The sequence below is a fragment of the Marmota marmota genome, unplaced genomic scaffold (assembly GCF_001458135.2).
Source record: "Marmota marmota marmota unplaced genomic scaffold, marMar, whole genome shotgun sequence".
Taxonomy (NCBI): domain Eukaryota; kingdom Metazoa; phylum Chordata; class Mammalia; order Rodentia; family Sciuridae; genus Marmota; species Marmota marmota.
The window spans coordinates 13,869,730-13,887,166 of record NW_026000241.1 but is presented as its reverse complement, the minus strand read 5'-3'; the positions used below and the strand labels follow the sequence as shown (position 1 = coordinate 13,887,166).

The window sequence follows — 17,437 nt, the reverse complement described above, 5'->3', positions numbered from 1 at the left end:
TTGTAGTAAACACATGCTTTGCAGGCTGCATCTCGTAATGTCACTCAGTGTCAATCAATGCAGCCCAGCAAGTTCAGTCAAGTCAGGCTTATGAGGGGCCAAGGTGCCCCAGGTGGCTGCTCTGGGTGGCTGCAGGGTTAAATCTGGGTAGATGTACAGGAGTGGACAGCTTCTACCCCAAGCCCTGTTTCATGAGTGCTGTGGACTCTTGAGTTCAAGGGAATGCTCACTAACAAGTGTTATGAGACCCTGCCTGTGGGCAGTTAGCTGAGCTGGGGGGTGGGAGTGACTATGAACACTGAGTCACCCAGTAAGTATATCACACGGTAAACTGTGCCAAGAGAATGTCCCTAAGCAGGGCCCTACAGTCTACTCAGTATTGTATTTGAATTTCCTCCAGAGCACAGACCAAAGGGTGATAGTCCACTCTACCCCTCAGTTCTCTGCCATTAATTTTCAAATTTTTGTAGGCATAGGATCTTTCCTTCAATGACATCTAAAGAGAAGACAAATTATAATATGGCTGAAGGCAGAGCTGCTCTAAGCCATCATTGCCCTCTCCCCAGGCCCTTTACCCCACATCCTCAACTGCCTAATCCAGTTCAAAAACCAACTTTGAAACAATTTAAGCAGGTGTGCTCAGACACCCATCAGCACGAGAAAAATCTTAGTTGTGTATTTGTCAAGTGGTCCCTCTTGAGTGTGAGACCTGCTGGGTGTGCCTCTGAGATAAACTGGCTGCAGAGGACATGTCTAGACAACCAGAAGCTTGCTGAGTAACCATGCTTCTTACATGTTTTTGTGTCATGGGGCCTGTTAAGAACCTGGTGAAAAGTCTTCTTCCTGGCAGCAAAAGATGTACGTAAACACGATGACATTTTACATCCGGGGTCAGGGAGTTTGAGGGCCCTGTGGTGACTCTCCAAACAGGGTTTTTAACCAGGAGTCTATAGGTTATTAAGGTCATCCTCCAAAAAATGATGACTTTAGTGTTGCAATAGTTAAATTCTTTCAGATTTTATTTTGGATAGATATTAAGTAGCAGAGCTAACTATTAATTAAATGTGGCTGTAAAAACCATGTTGGCCCCATGAAAGAAAATGTGGAGCTCTCCATTCTTTATGACAAAGACCCCGAGAGCCCAGCTCACTCAAAATGGAGAGCAAGTCATCAGGAACCACTGAAGGAAGGAGGGGTGTTTGGGACATACCTCAGTCCCTCTGCCCCAGATCCTGACCCCAGACCCATTATGGTGAGTATGCAAATAACTGTATCTTAAATCTGCCCTTTCGTCATGTAAACATTGACCTGAAGAATTCATGCAGGAAATTTCCCTGATATTTTGTGTGAGATTATCATAATTGTGGGAAATAATTGTTGCCCTGTCAGCATGGCATGGTCTGATTCTGTCAGAGAGAAGAATAGAAAGGGAAAACAGAGACGTCAGGCAGAGCCCAACAGTTCAGAGGGGGGAGATGTGCCCGGATTAGAGTAAGGACTTTTGTTTTGTTTTTTGTTTTTAAGTCAATTTTAAATACAAAGAACTTGACAGCATGAATCCATACCAAGGTGACTGATCTATAATAATAAAAGTTAAAAAATAAGTCTTTCAGATAACACTGTGGGGCTGAGTCCCCAGACCTACCCTCCGAGCAGTCAGTCCCACTGACCAAAGTCAAGTCTTTCCATGTGACAGCCTCTTCCTTGAGGCAGTGAGAAATATAATGTTAAATCCTATAAGACGCCAGATGATGTCTTCCCATTTCCTCTGTGCTAATGTGATCAGTGTTTGACACATATTTTCTGGTGTGTCTGACTATTGTTATCACACACATTATAATGAAAATAAATGCTTTATTCACCAGGGTATGGAATGTGAATAACAGTAGTTTTAGGTTAATGGCAACACCTTGAGAAAAGACTGACTTCTTCCTTCAGGTACCCGAGACAGATATTTTCTGGGCCCTCAGAGAGAGACAGGTCAGTGGTAGAGCCAGCCAGCCCGTTGCTGATCCTTCTTCAGCACAGTTGTGCCAAGGGATTCACAAGTACAACTAGGAGCATTTGTCACATAGACTTCCCCTAGTTCTATTTAACCTGTAAGTTAGACCTTTTCTCCAGAGTCCACTAACATAAAGTGTTAAAAGCAAGGTGCAGAAACTTTAATATTTAGATCAGGTGTAGTGTCTTTCATCACCAGGACACTAGGATCTATTCAAGGAAGGTTGACATGTAACTGTTGAAAGTAATCCTTTAGTTGGGCTCTCTTGCAAAAGGTGCGAGTTTTAGTCAGTTTTTTAATAACTGTTGATAAAAGACCTGACAATAAGCTTAGAGGAGGAGAATTTATTTTGACTCACAGTTTCAGAGGTTCAGTCCTTGGTTAGCCAACTCCATAACTCTTAGCCTGAGTGAGGCAGAACATCATGGTGGAAGAGTATAATAGAGGAAAGCAGCAATCAGGTAACATAGAGAGCTCTGCTAGCTCTGCTATCTGCCTTTAGATACCCCAAAGGCATACCCCCAGTGACTTATCTCAATCCAGCCATACCCTACCTGCCTATAATTAATTATAACCCAGTTAATCCATATCAGTGGATTAATCCACTGATTGGGTTATACCTCTCATAATCTAATGATTTCAGTTCTGAAAATGCTTGCATTGTCTCACACATAAGCTTTTGGGGGATACCTCATATCTAAACCGTAACAGTGGAGAAAACCCATAACCTTCCCCTATCTTCCAAAGTAACCTGGCAGGTAAGAAAACAAGCTCAATGAAAAATGCTTGTTGGACCAGAGTTGCTTAACCTACAAGACTAGATATCTCTCCCTTACAAGGAAGATAATGAGGCTGAATAAAAAACGTATAAATTAAAGTAAGTAGGATTTCAGGGTATGCGTATCGATAGGGTAACTGAAAGTCAGGATGGTCTTCTGAGGAAATCTGAGTGAATCCATCTCAGAAAGACCCCTGGAAGAATTATCTTCTCATTCCTTTAAACACCGCCTTTGTGAACAAGAGCTTAAACCCTCTCCTACTTCGTGGCTGTACCATTTTCCATTTAATGAGCACAGTAATCCTCATCCCAAGAAAGCTGTGCATGTAATCCAAAGTTTGCAAACAATATTAGGGGTCCTCAAAGGCCCATCCACAGACCCCATGTTACAATGAACTAATTCTTCTTATGTCCTCATGGGATAAATAAGTCTGAGTCATGGATTGATGGTGTCAAGCAGGCTTTCATCTTTTGGATTAACTATTTTAGCCTTCTAAATTCATATTCCACTGTCTGTGTATCCAGAGAATAATTAGGCCAAAGCTAAAGAAAAACAAATCTGCAATAAGTTGACAGTTCAGTGTGCTAAATATGTTGAGGAGAGATCAGGGAAAGTCACCGGGGGGGGGGTGCATTTGTAGACAGTTGCTAACTTCCTGGCCAACTTAGTTGCTACTTAACACCACAGTAGCAGAAAAACTATTTGAGAGATAAAGCCCCATTGCTTAGGCTGATGGTTCAGCCTCTGCAGTCTGACCCAGGCCTGCTTCTCCATACCCCTAAGCTGCCCACCCTCTCTACTTCCAAGCCTCATTCCTCTAAGTGTGCCAGGTGCTCTTACACCACGGGTCTCATTGGTCTTACTGCTTTCTCATCGAGAATGCCAGTCCCCAGGATTATATCTTAACACATTCATCTTTTGAGAATAGCTCAGAGCCTATTCTTCCCATGGACTGTCCCTGCATCCCAAGCTAAGGGACTCCTCCTTCTCAAGCATAATGTAGCATTCTCACAAGGATTTCATCATTGATTCTCTCTCAGAACAAGAAAGAAAGAGACATTTCCAATGGATCCTTTTTTTTTAAATTAATTCAGTGATTTTTAAAATTTATATTTCTTACATGTCCTTCCTAATTACATTTACATAGACATCTGCCTTTAGAATTCATTTAATTGCAAACTACCAAGTAAATTCGGCGCACAACATCCTAAAGGATAAAACAATCTGTCACCCACCCAGATTCTTGCTACAAAATGCCGGGTGATGAAGCCCTTCCTGTTGAGTGACTAACTAGAGGAAAACACCATAATATTTCTTATTTTATAATTAGCAATATTGTCAATAATGTTTACTCATCCATGCTTGAGTTGGAGAATATTCACTTAGGACACTGTCATCAGAAGTCAGATTTCACCTAACACAATGAATTCCACCATTGTCAGAATCTGGAGCGCTGCTTTCCTCTTGGAATTCATCTCAAGTCCTCTAATAATTGTTCTCTGTTGGTTTTCTTCTCTTGATCACAATGAAAATTTCTTAATTCTCAGCGGTGTGCAATGAAAGCTAACATGGTGAAGATGTATTTCACTATTGAATCCTCCTTCTAGGCAATTCCTTTCTCCTCCTGCTTATTATTTTCAGTCACTTTTAGCATAATTTGGAATAACTGGTGAGTAACGATGGAAAATAATTGTGAGGAGGATGAGTAGCAAAATATTTCAAAAGATAAGAAGAATAAGAGTATCCAGATCCCCTCATGGCCTGGGGTCGTGGCTCAGTGGTAGAGTGCTCATCTAGCACGTGCGAGGCCCTGGGTTCGATCCTCAGCACCACATAAAATAAATAAATAAATAAAATAAAGGTATTGTGTCCAACTACAACACCAAAAAATAAATATTTAAAAAGAGAAGATCCCCTCATATATCTGAGATTTATAAAATAGTCAATGAACGCATAGAGCAATTGCAAAATATAATGGTTTTATTCCAATTTTTAAAGGAGTAAATTTTTTCTTTGTTCTCTGGAGGCCTTTGAAGAAAATAAAGCTATGAAATATCAATCCTCACGAATAGAACAACTCCTAGGGGAAACTCAGAAACTAAAACTGGGTCCGGAGGACCCAGATGGTGTGCCATATTATGTACACGTGACTATTTCCATGCACATCTCCCCAACTGAAGGCCTGGAATAGAGACGAGCCACCATCTCCGTGGCAGCCTGGAGTTTCCCTTGGTCTTGGAAAGACCTCCTTCATGGAAGGAGTTTAGGAGATACTCACCAGATGGATAGGTGGATCAAGAGGTAGCTCATTATTAGACTGGAACTCTAGTTATTAAGGGGAGGTCACACAATATCCCTTACACAGGTGGAAGGACTTTGCTCCATCTCAACATCTCTGCCCTTTGCCTAGAATAATGATCCTGCCTCTTTCTCCCTTTTAACTGGGTGACTGCTACACTTTGAATCTCAACTCAAGCATCACTTCTACATGGAAGCCTTCCCTAATCCCTGGGCCTACCTGCTTATGGGATGTCAGACATACATACCCATGTATACACACACACACACACACACACACACACACACTATTTTCTCTATACCAAGCCACCATGGAAACATGAATAACTGGCAGGAAAGCTTTGGCATGTCTTCCACTAGGGGGCTGGCTGGGGCACTGGGCCGTCAGGTTTGCTCAGTGCTGATGAGAACTCAAGGAGAATTCTGTGAATGAATTTTTTTTTTTTAAATGGAAGGAGTCCAAACATTTTTTTTCTAAGTACAGATGCTCACCTATCTGAGCCCTTTAGCAAAATGTTAAAATGTATGCATTTGAGTCAGTGGAAGGCTAACTCCCTCTGAAAAGAAAGCAGATCAGGAAAGAGAGCTGTTTGCTGCTTTCCTGGACTATCTGTTCCTCCTCCCCTCAGGCGTTACTAGGGACAAAAGGCAGCACGACTTAGCAGAGGGGTCCTGATTGCATGATTCTGCTTTCTTTTAGATATCAGGGGATGTATCAGAGACGGACATCAACAATGAGGCTCAGAATTCTCGGACCAGCACAGACACCCAGGAGGAGAAGCTGAGAAATAGGTTGTACGAGTTAGCAATGAAAATGAGTGAAAAGGAGACTTCTTCGGGGGAGGATCAGGAGTCTGAGCCCAAGACAGAATCTGAGAACCAAAAGGAAAGTCTGTCTTCTGAAGAGAACAACCATAGTGTCCAGGAAGAGCTGAAAAAGGTAAGGGCCCTGCAACCCCCTGCATGTAGCTCAAGTTGCTGCAGCTGGAGTGTTGGGGAAAGACTCCGTATTTGTTAATGATGTCCTGGGCCTCCAAAGAGCTCTCTCTAAAATGCCAGTCGCTATGCGCTTGGGAGAGCTCAAGAAAACCCTTCTCAATCAGGAAAATAGTACCACATGTCCATCAGAAGTCTCCCAAGACAGCTTGTCCCCTCCTTCTATCCTTCATCAGAATAGTCCCTTGTCTTTGGGTCCGTAAGTTGGTACCCTGCTCCCTCTCCCTGGTTTGATTTTTTTAATGTTGTCATTGCTCAATGTCTCCCTGAGGAATTTTGCTCATGGATTGGGATTCTATGGCCATTCCCCCATTTAAACAATGATGAAGTTTTGTTCCATGATATAAAGGCTTTGTGTTAAAAGCGGTCATCTGGATTGTTCATCTCGGCAGTTTCCAGGTCCTGGTTGACTGGTTGGTTGATTTTTTTTCAAACAAACTTTACATGGTATCCCAGGGTTTCAAACAGTTGAAAGTACTCCTGCTGTCAGGTCCCCAAAGCCCCCCAACCACTTGATCTTCAGTTGTTTACTCCTCCTTCCCTTCCCCGGTTGCTCTCAAGTTCAAAGAACATGGTTGGAAAACCACAGAAGATAGAGACAAACCCTAGCAGATAGGGATCTCAGACTCCTCCTTGCTTTTCAACAAGCCACTCAGCGCTCCGCCCACTTTGCCTAGATTTCATGTTTACACTCCTCTCGGCCATGTTGCAGGCAGGATAGCCCTGCCTGACCCCAACGAAGGGGAAGTAACTAACATTTGCTGCATGTCTCCTTTGTGCCTGTTGCTTTGTGTACATGAATTTGCTTATTAAATAACCCTTTGAAATAGATGCAGACAGATTTTGCAGATGAGGAAATTGAGACTGAGCTATTAAGGTACACATTTCCAAGGCCTACAGCCAGTGAGTCCCAGAGCTTGAGGCCGCATCACCAACTTGGCCTCAAGTCCCACGCTCCTTCCTTTACAACATGCGGCCTCTTCAGTAGCTCAGACAAGGTTTTGTCTGCAAACATGTAGATTGCTTTGCACTTGAGATACTGTCAGTTCAAAAGATTCTACTTCATCTTTGGAGCAGTGGTTCAAAGACACCTCCCAGGTCTTCTCCCTATTCTGGGTATATGCTATCTAAGCTAACAAATGGCTGGTGACCCAAGTCCATGGCAATGAACTCCCTTCATCTATTTAGTGGCTGAACTGATGCTGTGGAGGAGCCAGGTGCCACCCAGGAATGACCATGAGTAGTCAAGAGCAGGCCCCAGGAAAAGCGGGGACTGTCACCCATAGCCAGCCCCTGAACCCTCCAACACCTGGAACTCTGCTGTCATCCATTCCCATTCCACCCTCCATGACCATCAAATCCCCATAAATTTTTCCCCCTAGCATATCTATGGATTGCAGAGTGAAGCTTGGTCCCCAGAGACCACTTCCCAATGGAAGTGGACCCCACCTACTGCTTCCTTAATGATAAAGGGCTCTGATCTTCTCTGTTATTTGAACTGATGCTGCATTATAGTCACATTTGTATCCAAGAGCTGAGAGCCAGATGGTAACTGAAGAATGTCACATTATTTCTTACAATGACTCCATGTTCTGCTGGTTTTGCTGCCTGATGGTCCCGAGGATCTAAAAATTCATGCTGTACCAATGGCTTGCCAGGCCCTGATGAGTCACACACTGCCACCATCGTCTGGCTGCAGGGAGTGACCTCCGAGGCACACCCACCAGCCTATGCTATGCTCTCCTCTGCAAATATGAGCAGGGAGAGGAGGAACCACGGTGGGGAAATCCTAGGGACTCGAATAAGCCCCCCATCACTGGCCTATGCCCTAATTGAGCAGAAAATTAGAAGAGCTGACTTTATTCAGGCTCCCAAATGTGTCAGCTTCTTCAAGTTCAAGTCTTACATCCCTCAGTTTGCCATAAACCAATGAATATTCAACAGATATCTTCTTTTTTGTTTTGTTTATTTATTTTAGTACCAGAGATTGAGCTCAGGGGCGCTCAACCACTGAGCCACATCCCTAGCCCTATTTTATATTTTATTTAAAGACAGGGTCTCACTGAGTTGCTTAGCACTTCGCTTTTTGCTGAGGTTGGCTTTGAATTCTCAATCCTCCTGTCTCAGCCTCCCAAACCACAGGGATTACAGGTGTGCGCCACCATGCTCAATCAACAAATATCATTTTTTTATGTGTAAAAACCCTTAAAGCAAACAAAAAAGGACAATTAATATATTTTCCCCATCTGGTAGGATAACAGAAAGCAGAAATACAGATTTACATATTGAATATTATACAAAACCAAAGTGTACCACATAGATAGGTTTCAGGATTAGACTGAGCTTGAAACGCAACCATGCAGTTTGCAATCTCTGTAGCCTTTGGTGACTCTCTTAACTCACTGCCATTACTTAGAACAAGCCAGTGTCATTTCTTGCCTGCTTGCAATGCCTCCCATCCTCAATGATGTCCTTATCACTCCAGCCTTCTTGGACCTCCAGTCTTTTCTCCACCCAGCAGCCCGGGCTGACATGCGGTCCTTGTACTTGCTCTCAGCATGTCAACAGGTCCATGTCTGCCCTGTTTTTTAGGCAGAGCCCACGTTTTTATTGTTCAGTGAATAAACACATCTTGGCCTCATTTGTAAAACAGGGATAATCATACCATCTTTTAGAGTTGTGAAGGTTGCATTATGCAGTGTAGGCTTTAGCACATAGCAGGAGCCCAGCAAATATTAATTATCATATCCCCTTTAACAATCTCAAGGAAAATAAACTTCCCTGTCATGAAAAACATCCATCTGCCGGTACTGAAAGAAGAGCGAGCTTTGTGCCGACTTCCAATCAACGCTTGCAGCGTCAAGACGTAGGTCTGTGGCCACATTTGGTGCTCCTCCGTGCTGTGCAGAAAGGGAAACTGCATCAAAATGAACCCCCAGGTTCCTGTCTTCAGGATCAGAGTAGCTGTGGCTTCCCCTGTGACCCATCCATATTAGTCTGCACAGTGCACAGACGCACGCACGCACACCCGCGTTGTGGAGTAGATCCACACTAATGTGACTATTCCAGAAGCAGCCAGTGCTCCACCCATGTCTCTTTACCTTGGATGTGCCCGATGGCCTAACTGCCCAAGAGCTGTCTCAGGCTTCTCTTCCTGGACAGAAGGTGGGCTGAGAATGCACAGAAATGCCACTCTCAGAAGTCACCCCAGCAGGTAACTGATTAGAACGTAAATATCCCACCTCCTCTGACCCAGAAGAGTAGTAATGCTGAGCAAGGTGTGAGCTATATGCAGATCCCCAGTTCCCCAGCAGATTTAGCTCTAGGTACCCACACTGTAAATGGCTTAAGAAGGCAGCCTTTCCCTTCCCTCTCTCACATCCCCCTTCCTCTACCTCTGTCTCCTGGGATCGACTCCCAAATAAACCACATGCACTCAGGTCCATGTCTCAGGGTCAGTCTCTGGGGGAGCCCAGTCCCCATATTATACATCTCACTTCGGTGTAGTAAATAAGCAGGGTGGAAATCCAAGTCCTAGACGTGAATCATCCTGATCTTACCCAGGGGACCATTCTGCAGCTACCCCCATCCCTGCTCTCTGGGAGCCAGAGCAGAGGAATGTGCATGTGTATTAGCATAGACATGGGGACATTGGTGGCAGTTCATGGCTTAGTATGGCTTCCTGTCTAGGAATTGTGTCTTCAGAATCCTGATCAGCAGCGGAAGAACCATTTCAGAAACAGTCTTTTTGTGATTGGAATCAGACCTTTGCTATAGATAGACTTCTCCCTGCAGTTATACGAAATGTCTTGCTTTGGCTGGTTCTCCGTGGACCGGTGATGATTTAAGGATGGCCCCTCCTATCTGAATTTTAACTAGCTGAAGAATGAATGTAAGGACAAACCTTCCAATCAGCAGGCTCTTCTTTATTCAGTATTTAGCGACAGAATCAGTCAGGGCAGAAAATGGCACCAGGCTCAGCAAGGGCTTGGGTTATATAGGCTTTGTTTAGGATGGGACAGGAGGGCAGTTCCTGGAGTCCATTGTATTGGGGTCCTGCTGACCCATTAGGATGGGACAGGAATGTGAAAAGGGAATTTCCCGGGGCTTATTGTATTTGCATCAGGTGACCCATTAGAGTAGGGGGTCTGGTTCCAGTCAGATGGAGTTCCTTTTGGGTTCCTTCCCTCTGGCTGAGTCCTGGGATTTTTTTAAAAATTTATTTATTTCTTTTAATTAGGTGTATATAACAGCAGAATGCATTTTGATTCATTGTCCATAATTGCAGCACAACTTTACATTTCTATGGTTGTACACGATGTAGCGTCACACCACAAGTGCAGTCATACATGTACCTAGGGTAAGGATGTCCATCTCAATCCACCATCTTTCCTGCCCCCATGCCCCCTCCCTACCATCCCTCCCCTTTACCCAATCAGAGTTGCTCCATTTTTCCCATGCCTCCCCCTTCCTTGTTATGGATCAGCATCCACTTACCAGAGAGAACATTTGGCCTTTGGTTTTGGGGAACTGACTGACTTCACTTAGCATGATATTCTCCAACTCCATTCGTTTACATGCAAATGCCATAATTTTATTCTTTTATTGCTGAGTAATATTCCATTGTGTGTGTGTGTGTGTGTGTATGTATCAGTTTCTTTATTCATTCATCTAATGAAGGGCATCTAGATTACTTCCACAGTTTAGCCATTGTGAATTGATCCGCTATAAACATTGATGTGGCTGTGTCATTGTAGTATGCGGATTTTAAGACCTTTGGGTATAGACGAAGGAGTGGAACAGCTGGGTCAAATGATTCCATTCCAAGTTTTCTAAGGAATCTCCATACTGCTTTCCCTATTGGCTGCACCAATTTGCAGTCCCACCAGCAATGTATGAGTGTGCCTTTTCCCCCACATCCTTGCCAACATTTATTGTTGTCTGTATTCTTGATAGCTGCCATTCTGACTGGAGTGAGGTGAAATCTTGGAGTAGTTTTGATTTGCATTTCTCTAATTACTAGAGATGTTGAACATTTGTTTTATATATTTGTTGATTGAATGTAAATCTTCTGAGAAGTGTCTCTTCAGCTTCTTAGCCCATTTATTGATTGGGTTGTTGAGGCTTGGGATTTTAAATGACAAAAGCTTAGGGAAAATGTTCTAGGACTTATTTTCCATATCCTTCAATGAGCATGTAGAATTTGGGGTCCATCCAAAACCCTCTCAGGATCTGGTTGCCCAAAGGGTCATGTTTCTTCTTTGAGTAACAACGTGATCCCATCAGACATCAGAGGTCAGCCTTCCAAGCTTTGTGGTCCTCAGAGCCTGGGAATAAGCATTTGCTTCCCCACCACTGGGCAGGTGGCCTTGCCAATGGTTCTGGAAAAAAATCCTGGCTGAAGTGGTTCCTGGAACTGTTTGCGTCTAGGAGTGCAGGTGCTGCGCTCCAAAAAGAAGGATGTAAAGAAGGTTCTAGAACTCCTGGCCTGGGCTTGAAAATTACATTTCAGGAACCAAAGGTCTCACAAATCCCCTAATCTTTTGTGATCTGGATCAGCTGCTCCCAAGGACCCTTCCAGCATCAAAACCCCATAATGCTAGATATGTAATAGGTTTCATAGGTTTTTATTTTCCAAACTAAGTGTCATTTAAAATACTATTTATGTGACAAAAGATGTGCTGTACTTTAGGAACATGAATGTTTATTAAAGGCCCAAATTAGTAAATTCATGCAGAACAGTCAAATTTGTATGTCCAATATCCTGAAATATTTTTAACACTGAAAGTGTCTTTGTTTATTAATTATCACCACAAGTAGCTGAGTCACTGTGTCTTATTTTCATAAGGGAGTCACAGACCAGCAGACGTCTACCATATTTATAGTGTCACAGAATTATTCTCATCAAAGTACTGAGACTTTGCTGAACTAATAAATGTCTTTCACCCCAAATAAGAGACAAATCTTCAAATGGCTGCTCCCAGTTACTGAAGCCACCTGGAAACATAATACTAGGGCAGGTGAAAGGCAGAATTATTGACTATTATCTATTGGTTTCTCAAATTCATTGTGCTTGTGACAAAATTTGTGTTGATGTCATGGTGTTAACATTAATTCAAATGTGGTTTCTGTGGGTATCTCACCCTTGTAAAAATACCTTCCCATTCCTGTGAGGCCACCTGGTATCATTTTATTCCCACTTGATGCTACAGTGAATATGGTGTGAGGACCCTTGTAACTTCTAAGCCACACTGGTCTCTGTAGGCCTTATCCCTACTGAGAAATTAACATCTCTAACTTTCTATTTAGAGGGAAAAAGAAAGAGAGAGAGAGAGAGAGAGAGAAGCTTTAGCTGTCCACTTAGAGTTAGAGCTCTTACCCTCAGCACTTGAACAGGCGAGAAGTTTTCATTCACTCATGTTGTCACTGGTATGATTCATTTCCACAGGGTGTCCAGTGTGTGGGGGGTGGGGGTCAGCCTGGCCAGGTAGGCAGAGTTCCAGCCCTCTCCAGGATCACTTTGGCTTGAGCAGAATATCCTCCTCTCTAGAAAAAAGGTGGACAGGGCTCTAGGGAAAGATTGCCCAGAACTCCAATACAGATATTCCCTGAAGTCTCTGCAACAGGCAGAACAGACAAGAAAACGATGTCACTCCAGCCACAGAAGTGGGATGAGACATAGGACAGATATGATTTGAAAGAGAGAAAGGCATAATTGCTCTAGAAGGTTGTGAGTAGAATGGTCTAAAAACCAAGACACTGGTTCTGAGCTCTTCCCAACAGAAGCCCAAAGTCAGATGCCCTGGGAAGGCAGGATCGTGGGATGTGAGAGGGGAACAGAAGCAAAGATGGCAAAGATAATCCTGTGCATCTGAAGCTCAGTAGAATAAACAGGATTTGCTCCTGGGAAATGTTTCTGGGTAGAGAGAATGTAAAAACAAAAGGAAGGGCGGCTGGGGTTGTGGCTCAGGGGTAGAGCGCTTGCCTAGCACATATAAGGCACTGGGTTCAATCCTCAGCACCACATTAAAATAAAGAAAGAAAGAAAAAACAAATAAAATAAAGTTATTTTTTAAAAAAGAAAGAAAGAAAGAAAGAAAGACCAGGTGTGGTGGCATAGACCTGTAATCCCAGCAGTTTGGGAGGCTGAGGCAGGAGGATTGCAAGTTCAAAACCAGCCTCAGCAAAAGCAAGGCACTAAGCAACTCAGTGAGACCCTGTCTCTAAATAAAATATAAAATAGGGCTGGGGATGTGGCTCAGTGGTTGACTGCCCCTGAGTTCAATCTCCTGGTACCAAAAGAAAAAGAGAGAGAGAAATTCATATATACCAGCGTTTCTTACAAACGCAAAGTCCTTAATCCAAAGTAAAATTAAAGCAACCTGAATTTTGCAATATTAAGAGAAACATACCAAATATATTTTATTCTGAGATTCTAAAATAAAGTTAATAGCAGGAAACCTCAGAGTTATAATAAATCACTTAGTAAATACTATCTTTTAAAAGCACAGAGTAATCTCAACTGATGCCAAAATAGCACTTGGAAACATTCAACACATTCAAAGATAATTCTGTAATGTGATGAAGGGTATCCATCTCAGCGCAACATGGTGAGATCCTATATTTTTTTCTTTTCTGGATGAAAACTCGTTTTAAATATCAAAGACATCATGAACGTTATAATATTTACTATTGGTCAAAAAAATACATGATAAAGAGATGAATTTGTAAATATTTTTACATAAATGTGTATTTTGCTAATCTAAACAGCATGTACATGTGTTTGAAGATAATAAATATGTATGGCTTTAAGATTCATTTTAAATTATAGGTGAATAATCTGCCATTTAAAATTATTCAGAAAATAATGCACGTTTCTTAAGAAGTAAATGAGCAAAACTGATTCTGAAAGGATTAGAAAACCTGAACAGACCATGGAAGAAATTGGCAAAGTAGTCAAAGAATTATTCCTCAGAAAGAAGCTAGTCCCAGGTTATCTTTGACAGTAAAAACTATCAAACGTTCCCAGTACTAATTATTCCCATACTCTTTAAACTGTCCTCGAACATTAAGAACCTGGGGAGCATCCAAATTCACTTTATTTAATTAAATCTTAGTCTGAACCTGATGCACACACACACACACACAAAAAAAAATCATTTACCCTCACCAATTTACATACTAACTCACATATTAATTCTTCACATGTAGAGAATTTTTAAAAATGTTAGCAAATTATAATGTACAATAGACAAATAGAATTTATTCTAGGAATGTATGTAATAATATCAATTTTAGGAAATACATTTAACATTTTTTCATCACATTTATAAGTGAAAGGGAGGAAAAACAAGATTATTTTATTAAACTCTTAAATTGATAAATTCCAAAATAACAACCGATAAAGTAGCGACAGCATTAAAAATTCAATAATGAAGACTGCTTGCTTTCTGTGGGTTTTGGACCTCCTTATGAATTTGATAATGTGTGGACCCTCTTTCCATTAAGTGTAAAGGATGAAAACGATTTGGACAGAATTGGAGAGTTCACCAACTCCGGGAAGCTCATCCATACAACCCAAATTTTAAAATTTCTCATTAATAACAGGAAGATAATGAAGATGTCTTTGTTATGTTTACTATTCAGTCATGATCTGACATTTTCACCAGTGTATTAAATAAGAAATAAAAGTTAGCAGCCCTGGACAGCAGAAAACAAAATGATGATGTAGACATCTGAATTGAGATCATAAAATCAACTGAAAATAAGGAGTGGGACAGGGTGACTTATCACAAAAGAGTAATATTTAAGCAAAGATTTCCTATGTGCCAGCAATAACCTTTCAGAAAATATGAGGAAAAACTCTATTTGCAATAGCAACAAAAATATCTATGCTAAACACCTACTTAGCATACAATTCAGCAATCTCACTCCTAAGCGTTTACTGAAGAAAAATGAAGATCTATGTACATACACACTCAGGATTGGAAATGTTTGTAATCATCAAAATCTAGAAACAACCCAAATGTATATCAGCTGGTGGGTGGACAAGTGTTATACCCCTACCATGGAATACTACTCAGCAAGAAAAGGGAACAGAATCACCAACCAATACATACAATTTCAATTAATCTTAAAAGCATTACAATGAATAAAAAGAACTCAAAAGGGTACATATTGTCCATTTAAATGACATCCTGGAAAAGAGACAAAAAACATGAGTGATTGCAAGAGGATAGGGTAGGTGGACGGTTATTAAGAAGAGACATAAAGAAACGCTTTTAGTGTAATGGAAATATTTTATATTTTGATTTGATGGTGGCTATACAACTCATGCATTTGTCAAAACTCATAGATCTATATTCCTTTAAAGGGTGAATTTTTCTGTATATAATACACACACACACACACACACATATACGCTCCACACACACACACACACACACATACATTGACAAATGTAAACATGGGGGATTTGACTAACTTGACTAGAAAGGTGTAAGATCCACAAATAAAATGAACTTTGCTAAGAGACATAAAGAAAGAATGAATAAAATTGAAATGTATCCTGTGTGTCAGTGGGAACATTTCAGACTTTTATAGATGTCAGTCTTCCATAAATGAATGCATGCATTTAACATAATTCCAGTCATCTTAGTGAAATTCCTTTGAAACTTGATGAAGTTTTTCTGAAGTTCATCTGGAAGAATGAATGTTCTGAAATGTGGTGATAGTCAAGAAATTTTCAACCACAATAATAGCAGAATGGGCAGCACTGGATAAGCAAAAAAGATTGATAAGACACAGAAAATACAGAAAGAGATATAATATGACATATGACAGTACATTTAATATCAGTGAGGAGAGATTCTTTTTTCAGATATTGAATTATTCAACAAATTTTGTAGCACATCCTAATTTAATGATTGTGGTTAATCATTTAAGAAAAAACTAAGATTCATACATCATGCCATGTACAATAAATTCCCAATGGGCAGGAGTTTAAAATTTAAGTGAAAGAAGCTATACAATTACTAGCATGCACTAGAGATGGATATTTTGAAACATTCAAACAAAAAAGGTCAGAGACTTTAAAAGATTGAAATATATAGTCACATAAATTTGAGAACTTGTATTCAACTGAAGAGACTCTTCACAGAAGAATAAATACGATCAGTTCAACATCTCTAACAATTGGAGAAATGCAAATCAAAACTACACTGAGAAGATTTCATCTCATTCCAATCAGAATGGCATTTATCAAGAAGACAGGTAACGATAAATGTTGGCGAGGAAGTGGGGGAAAAGGTACACTCATACATTGTTGATGGGTCTGCAAATTGGTACAGCCACTCTGGAAAGCAGTATGGAGATTCCTCAGAAAACGTAGAATGGAATGACCATTTGACCCAGTTATCCCACTCCTCTGTTTATCCCCAAAAGACTTAAAATCAGAATACTACAGTGATGCAGCTTCATCAATGTTTATAGCAACTCAATTCACATTAGCTAAGTTATGGAACCAACCCTTCAACAGATGAATGGATAAAAAAGTTGTGGCATATATACACAAGGGAATATTGCTCAGCCTTAAAGAAAAATGAAACTATGGCATTTGCCAGTAAATGGACGGAACTGGAGATTATTGTGCTAAGTGAAATAATTCAATCCCAAAAAAACCAAAGGCCAAATGTTCTCTATGATATGCAGATGCTAACATACAATAAGGGAGGTGGGAGGAGAAAAGAATAGAAGTGCTTTGGATTAGACAAAGAGGAATGAAGGGAAGGGAGGGGGAATGGGAATAGGAAAGATAGAATAAATCAGAAATAACTTTTCTATGTTCATATATGAGTACACAACCAGTTTAATGTACAACCACAAGAATGGGAAGTTATACTCCATGTATATATCATATGTAAAAATATACTCTACTGTCATGTATGTCTAAAAAGAATTTTTAAAAAAGAACTTACAGTTGTCAAAAATCCATAATATTAAAAAGAAAACAATAATTAGGATAACACTGCCTAAATGTAGAACAAGTGAAGAATTATTGTCCTAATAATATCAATATTTAAAGGGAATGCACATAACAATGCCAGTCTTTCTCAACCCACACAAAGGAGAATGTAAATGGTCAATAAGCATATAAAAAATGTCCGATTTCAATTGTATTACAATTTGATTTAATATATCACCTAACCCAGAACTTATCGTATGGTCTACTTTCATTTTTTCTTTCATTCAGCAAATGTTTACTGAGCGTCTCCTAATAGCAGTATGGGCAGCACTGGATAAGCAAAAAGATTGATAAAACACAGAAAGTACAGAAATGCTTCAATACATTACTATTGAAGCA

At 40.8% G+C, this 17,437-nt stretch overlaps 1 protein-coding gene across 5 annotated transcripts in view; it reads left to right on the top strand.

Annotated features, from left to right (window-relative positions):
* LOC107145478 (myosin VIIA and Rab interacting protein) overlaps positions 1-17,437 on the top strand; it is a 324,704-nt gene that overhangs the window by 275,968 nt on the left and 31,299 nt on the right. For all 5 annotated transcript variants that reach the window (XM_015489460.2, XM_015489459.2, XM_015489461.2 and 2 more), the window contains one exon: positions 5,780-6,019. In XM_015489460.2, the coding sequence (XP_015344946.2) occupies positions 5,780-6,019 (240 nt within the window). The remainder of the gene's footprint in view (positions 1-5,779; positions 6,020-17,437) is intronic.